Source organism: Anas acuta, chromosome 4, assembly GCF_963932015.1.
Source record: "Anas acuta chromosome 4, bAnaAcu1.1, whole genome shotgun sequence".
In the NCBI taxonomy this organism is placed as follows: domain Eukaryota; kingdom Metazoa; phylum Chordata; class Aves; order Anseriformes; family Anatidae; genus Anas; species Anas acuta.
The window spans coordinates 22,685,092-22,697,342 of record NC_088982.1 but is presented as its reverse complement, the minus strand read 5'-3'; the positions used below and the strand labels follow the sequence as shown (position 1 = coordinate 22,697,342).

The following is a 12,251-nucleotide window of genomic DNA, read 5'->3' as shown; positions in this document are numbered from 1 at the left end:
CTTCTCACATGAGACAAATAAGGTGGTGCAGAAGATGGCTCTTCCAAGACAGTTTTATATGTTGTGTTTTTATGAAACTGCACTCCAAAAGCAAAGATTTTTTTTTTTTTTTTGTTCTTCAGCATGCCGATATATGGCCGCCTGCTGGAAAAGCAAGAAAACAGTCCATAACTAAAAGTCCAAAGATTGGAGGCTTACCACTAATTCCCATTCAACAGGAGAACACCACCTGTAAAATCAGAGGGAGTATAGAAGTAAGTGGGATTTAAAGTTGATGTGGAATTTCTAATGACGATGCTATATTTCTGAATAGTCCAATAATAATGAACTCTCTAGAGCTGGATAAAAGTAAAATATAGGTGCTCTTATTGTCAATGTCCTTTTCATTCTCTAGTCATTAAAGGAACAGTTAGGACAACATAATGCTAAAAAAATAAAATGTTTGTGACCTAATCTTGTGTCAGCTCTTTGGTTGGTCAATAAATCAATAGTGGATTTCTATTTGTTTATTTGTTGAGCAAGGATTTCTCATTAGAAGTAAATAGGACTTTTACTCGGTAATATACTGCATGTTATTACAATTTTATGATAATAATGCCCTTGAAAACTGTCCTTCCTATATATTTTATCATATCTTCTCTCTGAAGTAACTATTCAGTATTAGTTATCTGCTCTGTGAATGTAATGGGAAAGCTCAGATGGAACTAACTGTGATATATTTAAGCTGTAATATTTTTAGTCTCAAAGAACAAGGTCGGGGTTTAGATGCAACTCTTTGTGGAGACTGACTACACTATGCTATGTGCACTGATAATATGTCTCAACCTCATCATATTAGCTTAAGATGAATTTCTGCCATCGGCATAGAGGTACAGGTGCCTATGAGGAGAATTGACTTGCCTTACTTTTATCTCAGAAGAAGCAGTCATAGTGGAGGCACAGGACTGGTTAAACTAATGGTAAAGATTCTGAATGCGAAGAGAAGGATTATTGAAAGAACACCTTGGACTGTATGCAATATGAGTTCTTGCATGTTTTGATAAGATTATGACAGGAGATAAATTATGTGGAACGTTATCACTATTTAGAGACTGAGATCGGTAAAGTTGACTCGGTTCCATAACAAACCAAAAGCAAAGGTAGGAGCAATACTACGTTTGTAGAAGCTTTATCTACAAGCAATTCCATCTTTGTGTCTTCTTTTGTTATGCTTTCTTCATGCATTTCTTTTCTTCCTTACCAAAGAATTATAACACAATGTAATTGCAGTTATCATTTTCCTCTTTAAATTTGTCGTTTCATTTTAGTATTTTCTCAGAAAACACTTTCGCAACTCTTTGATAAATTTCTTTTAATGTTTGCATTTTTAAACTTTTTTTAATGAAAGGAAATCACAGGTCATGTCATTCAATAAACTTCAAAACCTTTAGGTATGTTTCTTAGCTCTCCTGTATTCTTGATTTTAGATGCAGAATCTGTGATAGGCTGTTTGTGATACCTACAAATCCAGACCTTCTAGGATAGAGGTTTTAATGGATTTCGAGCTTCAGTATTTTAAATCCTTAATACCTTACAGTACCAGCAAGATTTTTTATTTTTATTTTTTTGTTGTGCTTCATTAGCAAGGACTACAATGTTTTCTACAGTGCAGCTTAGAGGAAGCCTGCATTTAATCGTGAAAATAAAAAATCTCAGTTTTCATTAATTATTATCATTTTGGTATTTATGACTAGAACTTGGCAATGTTTATACAAAGGGTGATGGCGTACCTTAAGAAGGTTAACACCAAATTATATAATAGAAAAAGAAAAATAACACTTTTTACATGGAATGTCAAAATTGGAATGAACTGTTAAAGACAGTTAGAAAGTGAGTATAAGACATGGTTGATTAAGGCGAAATACCGTCAGCAGTGTAGTTAGTAAAGCAATATATATATCATTTTGTAGACCACAACTTCAGTCTTCCACAGATTCGTAATGCTTGTCCAATATGCAAAAATACTATCATTTAGAGCATTAAATATGAATAACAGTAGCAAGCACTTTCAGGAGGATGCTGGTTTATGAAAAATCAAGGTCTGTTCACATGATAGTTTGTAAACTTGCAGTGGAAACGTGATTTAATTTGTCTTCATGTAGGCAGGGAAAGTGACCCAAAGTTTTCCAGACAGTGAAAGAAGTGATGTCTTTGTGATGTAAAGATGGATGGGATCTTTGGGACCCCCAAATATACCCAGACATCAACAAGTTTAAAATCAATGTCCTGTGCTAAAATGGCTGTATAGCATCTTTCTTTTTTTTTTTTTTCCACTGATATTTATTGGAAGTAGTTTTATCATGTGATAACATAAAAATATAATACAGAACATTTGAAAATGCTTGTATAACTAAGAATTCTCCTAATAATAATTAGGATCAGAAGACTTCTGTATCTTTTCCTATACTTATTGCATACCTGAGAAGTAGTCCTTTTAAAATATGTATATTCCTCAAGGATCTTTTAACTGAAATTGCAATACATGGCAGTATATCTGCAGTAAAGCTGTATAGCTTTGTTTCAAAATACAGGAAGACTGAAGATACAAAGAAAAACTTTTTTCTGACTTAGAATAAGTTATACCTGTGTAGAGTTTTGAAAGAAACAGGACTTCATAGGGCTAATCTATATGAATAGATTTATTCCATGTCTTTTGCTGATAAGTGCAGTAAAAAGAATTATTAGATGTACATATTATCAATTTGTTCACTAAGCTGATTAAGGATCAGAAATTTAGAGGCAAAATGGTTTCTTCTACCTTGAAATAGTTGTTTTTTACATTAGGAGCTACTGGGAAAAGAGAATGGGATCCAACAGTGTAATAATTTACAGTATGTCACTACCAGTAGGCAGTGGATCCAACTATAAAGAAATAATAAGAAATTTCATGCGACAGTTTTGTTTGTAAATCATTTTGATAAGGGAAAGTGTTACTGTTAGTGCTCTAATTTGAGCAACAGAATTTGACTCCATCAGTTTAATATTTTAATAACGTGCATATCTGGGCATTAGAATTCCTGCATATACTGAATATACTTTAAAAACACCAAATGCTGAATCTATATTAATGGGCTACCTGCCAATATACACGACTATTTCAGAAAACTAAGCATCCTTTAAATTTGAGAGCTGTATTTGATCTGTTCCTGCTTCCATTTTATAAATCTTTCTTTGGGAAACAGGGTTAAAAAAAAAAAAAAAAGGGCTCCTGCTATACCCAGATTAGAAAGAGAATTATTTCAGAAGTATAGTCAGTGCTTTTCTTCTTAGAATAAGCAAAATCGAAACATGATGTACAAAAGTCTGTAAATAGAAAATTGTTGCTCCTGATTGAACTTCAAGACAAATTTGTATCTTAGTTTGCTAAGTAACAGTAGAGAGCTTGGATCATGTTACTGTTTTTTTGAAAGGTACTGCATGACAGTTTACATTTCTCACATTTTACATTTCACATACTATGTATATATTATCACAGATATTAATATAAATATTTTATTAATTGAACTTGAATCACCGACAAATGCTAATCTCACTGCTTTCTTGTTCATGCAAGTTACAAAAATATTTTAAATGGAAAATGATGACTTTTTTCAAACATTTAGCAGGACAGAACTCTGCATTCATGAGACATTAGGATGGTTTCTCATGTGTCTTGAAAATTTTTTTCACTGAATGTAGATGAACATATTAAACCTTAAGATACTGCTTGCTGGCCTAAATAGTAGCAGGTGATTCTCAATTGATAACAATTGTTGCTGATGTCAGTAAAATTTAAAGTTTCCAGGCAAGCTAAAGGTCTGCTCTATAGCATGCAGTGATGGTAATCCATGTAGCAGTATGAACGTTTGTGTGCGTTATTGTTCTGGGACTTTTTTTTTCATGTACAGGCCACCGATGCCTTGTTGTTAATGTTCAGTTTTCATTCTCAGTGACTGCAAATAAAAATACCGTTCTCCTTAATGCTAAAAATGATATGGTAATATGGAGGGAAAAAAACACACCTTTATCCGGTCTTTTTTAAAAGCTGTGATTTTATATCATCCAAATATTTACTTTATTATTGAATAGATGTGAACTCAAGTGAGCTACCAAGACTGCACAAATAGAGCTGTTGTATAGCTTAGATTTCTTTAATGGAAACATTTGATATTTACTGTATTCCTTCTTACACAACACCTAAATTGCTGTATAAACACACATTTGGTGTCATTATGAAGAAACAAATGTGGCCTTAAAGCAAATAAGACAAATAAGAATGGGAGGGAAACCTATTTATTACATCTGCTCAGATGGTGTGGCAGTAGGCAGATCATTGCATTTGTGGAATAGCCTTATAGTTGTAGGGGAAACCGAGGTCTTGGAATTCTTTGTCTTTCATGTGTGACATCTTTGACTACTAAGAAGACGAACAGAGCTAAGGGAAACTTACTAAGGGAAATTTGTGTTTTTTGTTTTCAGTTTTTTTTCTGTCTTTCTTGTGTGGCTCTTCTGTTTGGCTGGATTTTTGTAGAGTTATTCATGCATAGCATATGAGCAAATTGTCTCTCATGGAATCTTGAGACCTCATAATGGTCTTGAGACCATATTAAAGCAACCATGAAAAATAATATTGAAATACTTTGAAATTTTTTTTTTATTGAAATAGAGGGCAGATGATTTAGGTACATCTGCATGAGTTAGGATTAGGAGGGCACTTTAAGAGCAAATCTTCTAGTTGTTCCATCTACTGTGTTTTGTTTTGTATTACGAACTGGTTCTGGACCATGTGAACTTGGATTGCTTTCAGATGAAACTGAAATGGAAGATGATATGAGATTGTATCAAACAGACAGGCCTTCTGCTAGTAGGCCTGCTAAATTTTGTCTCAATTGTGTTTAAAAATAAATAAATAAATGAAATAGTATGGATGTCAGGTTTCTTAGCACTCTTTCACTGTACAAATGTACTCCTAATGGGCCACACTATCTGCAATTTTTTTCTGTAGCATTTGATTTCCCTCTCATTTCTGACAACTTAAGAACTTGAAAATAGCCTGCTGCAATAGAACAGCTGTATTGCCATCAGTTTGTTCTTTGAGTTACAAGTATGTTACTTAAAATTGCTAGTCAAAATTTGAAAAAGCAGACAGCCTTTGTAATTTGCCAAGTACTGCTGAGCAGATGCTGAAAATATTTGTGTAATGTATGTCTATGTAATGTAAATGTTTATGTAAAACTGTATTTTGCACATTTATGTAGCTCAGACATCAAGTTATCATAATTGCAACAGTTTCCAGTCATATTTATCTAGTTTCTAAGTATTCTGAGAGGTTGTTAAGCGTATATGGATCTGCTGTAAAACATTAACATTTAATCTATGGTAGGGTAAAAAATCAAGTTGTGAATATATGAAAACGAATGTCTTCAATTCACTGTGTTTAATTGGAAGATTTATGTAATTTTCAGAAGTATCACTAATTGAGAGAATATACTTACTCAAAATGCTTACTAAATGATAACAGCACAAGTTGTGGGAATTTAGAACTATTTATTGTGCTGTCTCAGCTCTTGAGTAAAATTGATTCTTTAAAGTGTTATGTGAAGCCAAGAAGCAAAAACTGCAATTTAAATATTATTGAATATTGTGTTAATGTGAATAATCCTATTTCTCTTTGCTTGTTTGCTCAGAATATACAGCTGGGATTGGGGAAACCGAAACTCAGTGATCATAATGAAGATGACTTACTGGAAGAAAGAAAAAACTTGAAAGAAAAGGCATCTATTGTGGCACAATGTTTGGAACGCAAGGAAGAGAAAGTGCGTAATCATGCTAAAGCACATCGGAGCTTTATCTCTGAGGATATAGGTGTGGGAAAGACTGACCTATGCCAAAGACCACATAAGCCACTGAAAAAAAATAAGAACAAAACAAACAAAACTGCATTGGAATTAGATAAAAAATTGCCATCAAATGTGATTCAGGAACTAAATACAGTGTTGCAGAAGAACAGAGCACTTCATGATGAAACCTCCAGCTGATGTCCTAAGATTGAAGTTTAGAATGTATATATTTTCTGGGCAAAAGTAGGGTTTTTGATGTATGTAGTTTGTACAGTGCAGAGAATTTAATTTGTTTATATGCAGCTCTTGATTTTGTATATACGTATGCTACGGTATAATTTAAGATTGAACTCAGAGAAATGATCGTGCAAAAGTCCTGATATTTGGAAGTTTTGCTGTGCAGTGCAATGGCACTTGTGTTTTATCAATTGTTTTTTTGTTGAAGGTTCTGTTAGATGCAAGAATTCTAATCACTATCAAAAACTTTTGCTCTGTTTGTACTCCATACCATCTTGTAAGTACTGGAGAGAAATTTTTGGATTGAAGACAAGACATACACTGAAATTCATCCTGTTGGTCTGCAATATTTTAGTTGTCTAACACTATAAAAAATGAGTTAACATCTGCTTTGAAGAGTGATTTTTCACACGTAATTTTTTTAAAATTCAAGAATACAATGAGTAACTGGTACCAGAGACTTGTCCTCTGACAGAGCAGCATGTGAAAGAATCAAAGAGAAGGGATATAATAGGTAAGATAATGTATTAGTCCTTGTATCTCAAAACTACAACTATAGGGTATACATACAACTGTGATACCTAAGTAACCAGAGAATGTTTTGGATTGGAAGGAACCTTAAAGATCATCTAATTCCAAGTTCCCTGTCATGGGTAGGAACACCTCCCACCAGACCAGGTTGCTCAAAGCTCCATCCAACCTGGCCTTGAACACTTCGAGGAATGGGGCATCCACAGCTTCTCTGGGCAATGTGTTCCAGTGCCTCACCACCCTCAGAGTAAAGAATTCCTTCCTACTACCTAATCTAAATCAACCCTGTTTTAGTTTAAAGCCATTACTTGTTGTGCTATCACTACACTCCCTGATAGATTCCATCTCCTGCTGTCTTGTAGGCCCCCTTTAGGTACTAGAAAACTGCTATAAGGTCTCCCTGGATCCTTCTTTAGGCTGAACAACCCCAGCTCCCTCAGCCTGTCTTCGTACAAGAGGTGCTCCAGCCCTTTGATCATCTTTGTGGCTCTCCTCTGGACTTGTTCTAATACTTCCATGTCCTCATTGTGCTGGGGGCCCCAGAGCTGAACACAGTACTCCGGGTGGGGTCTCACAAGAGCAGAGTAGACAGGTAGACCTTGACCTGCTGGCCACACCTCTTTTGGTGCAGCCAAGGATACTGGGACTGGCTTTCTGGGCTACAGACGCATATTGCCAGCTCATGCTGAGCTTTTCATCAACCAGCACTGCCCAGGTCCTTTTCCTCTGGGCTGTCCTCAATCCGTTCTCTTCACAGCCTTGTACTTGTGTTTGTGGATGCCCTAACTCAGGTGCAGGACCTTGCCCTTGGCCTTGTTGAACTTCACATGAAGTTCAGAGGCCTGCCTGTCAAGGTCTCTCTGGATAGCATCCCTCCCTCCAGAGCGCTGACTGCACCACACAGCTTGGTATCATTGTCAAAGTTGCTGAGGGTGCACTCCATCCCGTTGTCCATATCACTGACAAAGATGTTAAACTGTGTTGGTCCCAGTACTGACTCCTGAGGAAACACTACTTTTTGCTGATATCCACCTGGACATTGAGCCATTGACCACAACTCTTCGAGTGCAGCCATCTAGCCAATTTCTTACTGAGAGGTCCATCTGTCAAATCCATGTCTCTCCAACTTAGAGACAATGATATCATGTGGGACAGTGTCAAATGCTTTGCACAAGTCCAGGTAGATTATGTCAGTTGCTGTTCTCCTATCCACTAATGCTGTAACCCTATCATAGAAGGCCACCCAATTTGTCAGGCATGATCTGCCCTTAGTATCACCTCCTTATTTTCCATGTGCCTTAGTATCGTTTCCAGGAGGATCTGCTTCATGAGCTTGCCAGGCACAGAGGTGGGACTGACTGGCCTGGAGTTCCCTGAATCTTCTATTTTTCCCCTTTTTAAAAGTGGGGTTATGTTTTCTGCCTTCCAGCCAGTGGGAACTTCACTAGACTGCTATGATTTCTCAAATATGATGGGTAGTAGCTTAGCAATTATATCCTCTAGTTCCCTGAGGACTTGTGGATGTCCAACTTTAGGTTCCTTAAGATGGTCTTGAACTTGGTCTTCTCCTACAGCAGGCAGGTCATTCTTCTAGTACTTGCCTTTGCCTTCTGGGGCTTGGTCTTTGTGGCTAGAACACTTGAAGACATGCCAGTGGAGACTGAGGCAAAAAATTGAGTAGCTCAGCCTTCTCCCTGTCATAGGTACCCTGCTGTCCCTTTTCCTTCTGGAGAGGACCTACAATTTCCCTGGTTTTCCTTTTATCATTGATGCACCTATGTTGCTGTCCTTGATGTCCCTAGCCAAATTGAATTCTAATATGGCTTTAATGAGAAAGAATACTGAAGATAACAAGAAGTTGCCTTTGGAATAACGTCTAATTTAAAAATATGAATTGGAAAAATAGCATCATCTCTTTTTGGTCTACAGGCTGATAGAATTTTATAAACAAACCCTGGTTAGCTCTGGGTGACAAAGGCAGGCTTTGCTATCACTGCTTGGATGTAGCTTGCTTGGTGCTGACAAAGCTGGCATCTGATCAATATTTAATAGTCCCATGAGAAATGAGTTTCCTCAAGAGAAATTGGTCCCCACACAAGCATATCCATCAGAAGGGCACTCACTCAGTTAAGAAGTGCCAGTTACTAAATGGGTAAGATCAACCTCTCCCTTTACTATGAGGACAAAGGTGAACAGTATGCTGTTAGCAGGGACTAGGAAACACTTGTGCTCTAGCTGATGTGCTACCCTGCAGGTACTTGCTTAGATTTTTATGCCCAGAGTTCCTTAAATTAAAAAATCAAAATCTGTCTTCAAAACAAAACCTACGTGAGCACTGAAATGGTTTGGTTTCCTTCACTTGTTGTGTGGATCTCACCTTCGCTTCTCTCATAGGATTGTCTCCTTCCTCTCTTATGGTGCTGCATCTCAGGTTTTGCTTAGTCCCATAGCAGCTGGATGGGCCAGAGGCACTGCTGTGCCTGGTTCCAGGTGTGTCAGATGCTGTCTAGTTAGCAGGACCAGAGGACTACTGAGCTCCCACTGCACCTTGTCCTTATGGAAGGCATTGATAGCAGCATCTGCTTTACTTTGCTACTGCTACTACTTTTCATGATCTAATTAGCCACTCTGCCATGGAGTTTCACCAGTCTTTTAAGAACTTACTGACACCTCTAATTGTCCTCAAGTTTGATTGGGGTTTACCAAACCTCTTAGGGTAGAACAGAGATTCTTAACCTACTTATTTCATTGTAAATTATTTAGAATTGGTTTTTAATTCTTAAAATTTCGGAGGGATAAAATATATTTTATCAACAATGACACTTTATTTTTATTCAAAGTTACTTTGGAGGATGCTTTATGTTCCTACTGGTTTTTTTGTTTGTTTGTTTGTTTGGTTTGGTTTTGGTTGGTTGGTTTGTGTGTTTTCTGTATAGAATCAACATATTCTCCCATATTCCCTTTTCTGGTTTTGGTAGTCATAGGTGCTGTAACGTTTCTCACATCAGTTACTTCCATTCTTGATTGCATTGAACAGCTTAATTGGAAAAATAATTTGTTTGAGGATATTAGACAAATTACTCAAATAATGTATCTGGCAAATCTGCTAGTAAGTACAGCAGAAGTAAGATCAAAACTAGATGTTTTATAGTGTCTAGTATTTATTCTTCTGGCATGTAGCACTGAGAAAGCAAGTTTAGTCTTTCAGACTTTGCACTTACTGCATTTGACCAGTTGTTAAATTTGAAATGAGTTTGTGCATTTTAATTTTCCCAGTGCACTATTGACTGTTTTGCTACTTCTAATTTGTAATCGAGTCTCTTCTAATCATTGAGGCCCTGGCTCAAGAAAGCATATAAGCCAAAACTTAACCTGTATTGACTGAAGCTTGTGCTTAATGTTAATAAGCACATTCTTAAATGCCGATTTGAATCAGGGCCTAATGCCGTCAGGAGGTTACTTTACTTTGTGTCTGAGACTGGACCTGAACTTACTGTTTACAGTTGTACTTTTATTTGCAAATATTTTTCAGTATTGAGTTATGGTTGCTGTATTTTTTATCTTTTTATTGGGTCCTTAAAAATGACATTCACCTCACTGCTGAAAGCCTCATGCATCATTTAAGCCCTACGCTAATGGAATAAATGGAGCAATGGAAGGGTTTTGTGCGTTGGAGTGAAAATGTCCGTGAAGAGAATGTTTTGTATATTTTTATTGAATCTAAGAACTAAAGAAACATTTGTTCTATTTCAAAAGCAGACCTCAGGAAAAGTGTCTGCATGGCTGCTGTTAAAGGGCCCTGAAAATCAAGAAGAGAAGGTGTTTACTAAAATACGTTGAAATGTTTACTTTTCAATTACAGCTATGCTGTCTTCAAGGCTGTTGAATCCTCAGTGGAAATATAGTTTTTAATAGCGCCTACACATATTTGGTTTGTATGTGTAAATCTGCATACACTCTCACTATGTATGTATTTGTGTGCATACAGTCAGGTGTGTATCCACAGAAGTGAGCCAAACACTGACAGTGTTAACCCAAGGAATATTGCTTTGGGAAAGTATAAATTAAATTTGCAATGGAGTATTTCAAATAGGAATCAAAGTTTTGCACCGGTTACCTGACATATCATTCTTGCACTACGCATTTCAGACTGATTCAAGACCTGCAGAATAAATGTGTTTTGTGGCAATACCTTGATGGCTGCTGATCTTTTATTGGTTTTGTGCCATATTGAGGAATAGTAAAGTAAGTATAATTTTCAGAGAATAAATGCTAATTATTTGAATAAATGCTATTTCTGTAAAATAGGTGATGGATTTTTTTTTTCAGAAAAAAATAAATATTTTTTGTTAAATAAAAAAAGACTTCTGTATGTGTTTCCATAACAAAGGAATTGAATAACCTGGCAAGTGTCTACTTTCCAATCTGCAAAATGAGGCTAAATGAAGCACAGATTTTGTTTATTCTATGACAGTGGGAAGGCTAGGATAAAAAATCTCAGTAAATCTCAGGTTCATCATTACTTCGTTAGATATCTGCAGCCATTGCAAATGTAAAGCTAACAGGTAAGCTTGTCTTACATTGTTTGTTTCAACATAATGCCTGTTTGTGTTTTTTTTTGTAGTTGTTGTTTTGTTTTTCACATTTATACAAAAAAAAAATAATTATATACCTTCACCTTTAGTTGAGCTGAGTATCAGCTACTATTTTGGAATTTTCCTTTGAACCGGACCTTCCCAGGTACTATTTTGGGCTACCAGTTCAAAAGAGCCATTTCAATTGGTTCTGTGTCTCAACAGAGATTACTTGAGTGTGGAGTTAATTTGACTAGCTGAGATGTACAGAGAAATTTGTGTATATCCCAGAAGACTCCTTTAGTTAAGGGGGAGGGTTTGGCAGTATCTTTAATTTTTTGTTTCTACACTGTGAAGAGCTCTGGGCTGCTATGCCTGAAGTGCCTTGCAGGGATTCCATGGGCTCTGTCTTCCCTACAGCAACCCCCCTGTGGTAGCTTCCACTGTTGCATATGAGTATGTTGCGTATGCTGATTTGTACTGCCCTGCGGATACAGATTTATCAGAGAATTAAAGTTACAGATGTTCTACCTCACTCCTGGGGTTCTTCTCTCCCCAATAAAGTGCTGGCACAGTTCATGTTCCTCAGTGCTGCCAGGTTACCACCAGCCCCACATGCCAAATTCTAGATTAAGGAGATGGGGGTGGAAAAAAACCTTCTGCTCTGTTGGGGATGGTGGTGGTGTTCATGGAGACAGGAGGTGGGGATGCATGCCTCACTGACATACTTAAGAGCCTGCCCTGTCACATCACCCTTCTGATTGTTAAATCCTATTTTCCAATGCAAGTTGTTTCAGTGTGAGAGAATTGGTTATCAGACTGCTTTTGGCATCTGAATTAGAAGAACTTCAGTTGTGCCTGAGTCCCAATGGAAACTGAATAAAAAATGAACAAACAACAACAAAATACTCAAGTACTGATTGTGAGCACAGCATGCTCTTAAAATTACATTGGATTTAGGCTACTTAAGGCAAATCTGTGGTTTCAATGAATTGCACTGGAAAACTTGAACTGTGTGTGTCTGAGATAGAAACAGATTACCTTGATGGGT

At 36.7% G+C, this 12,251-nt stretch overlaps 1 protein-coding gene across 3 annotated transcripts in view; it reads left to right on the top strand.

The window, feature by feature from the left end:
* Positions 1-10,988, top strand: part of ARAP2 (ArfGAP with RhoGAP domain, ankyrin repeat and PH domain 2) — a 127,746-nt gene extending 116,758 nt beyond the window's left edge. For 2 of the 3 annotated variants that reach the window (XM_068680085.1, XM_068680084.1), the window contains exons 32-33: positions 123-254; positions 5,706-10,988. In XM_068680085.1, the coding sequence (XP_068536186.1) occupies positions 123-254; positions 5,706-6,056 (483 nt within the window). In that variant the 3' untranslated portion in view covers positions 6,057-10,988. The remainder of the gene's footprint in view (positions 1-122; positions 255-5,705) is intronic. The other variant, XM_068680087.1, reaches the window with a different exon arrangement.
* The last annotated feature ends 1,263 nt before the right edge of the window (positions 10,989-12,251 follow it).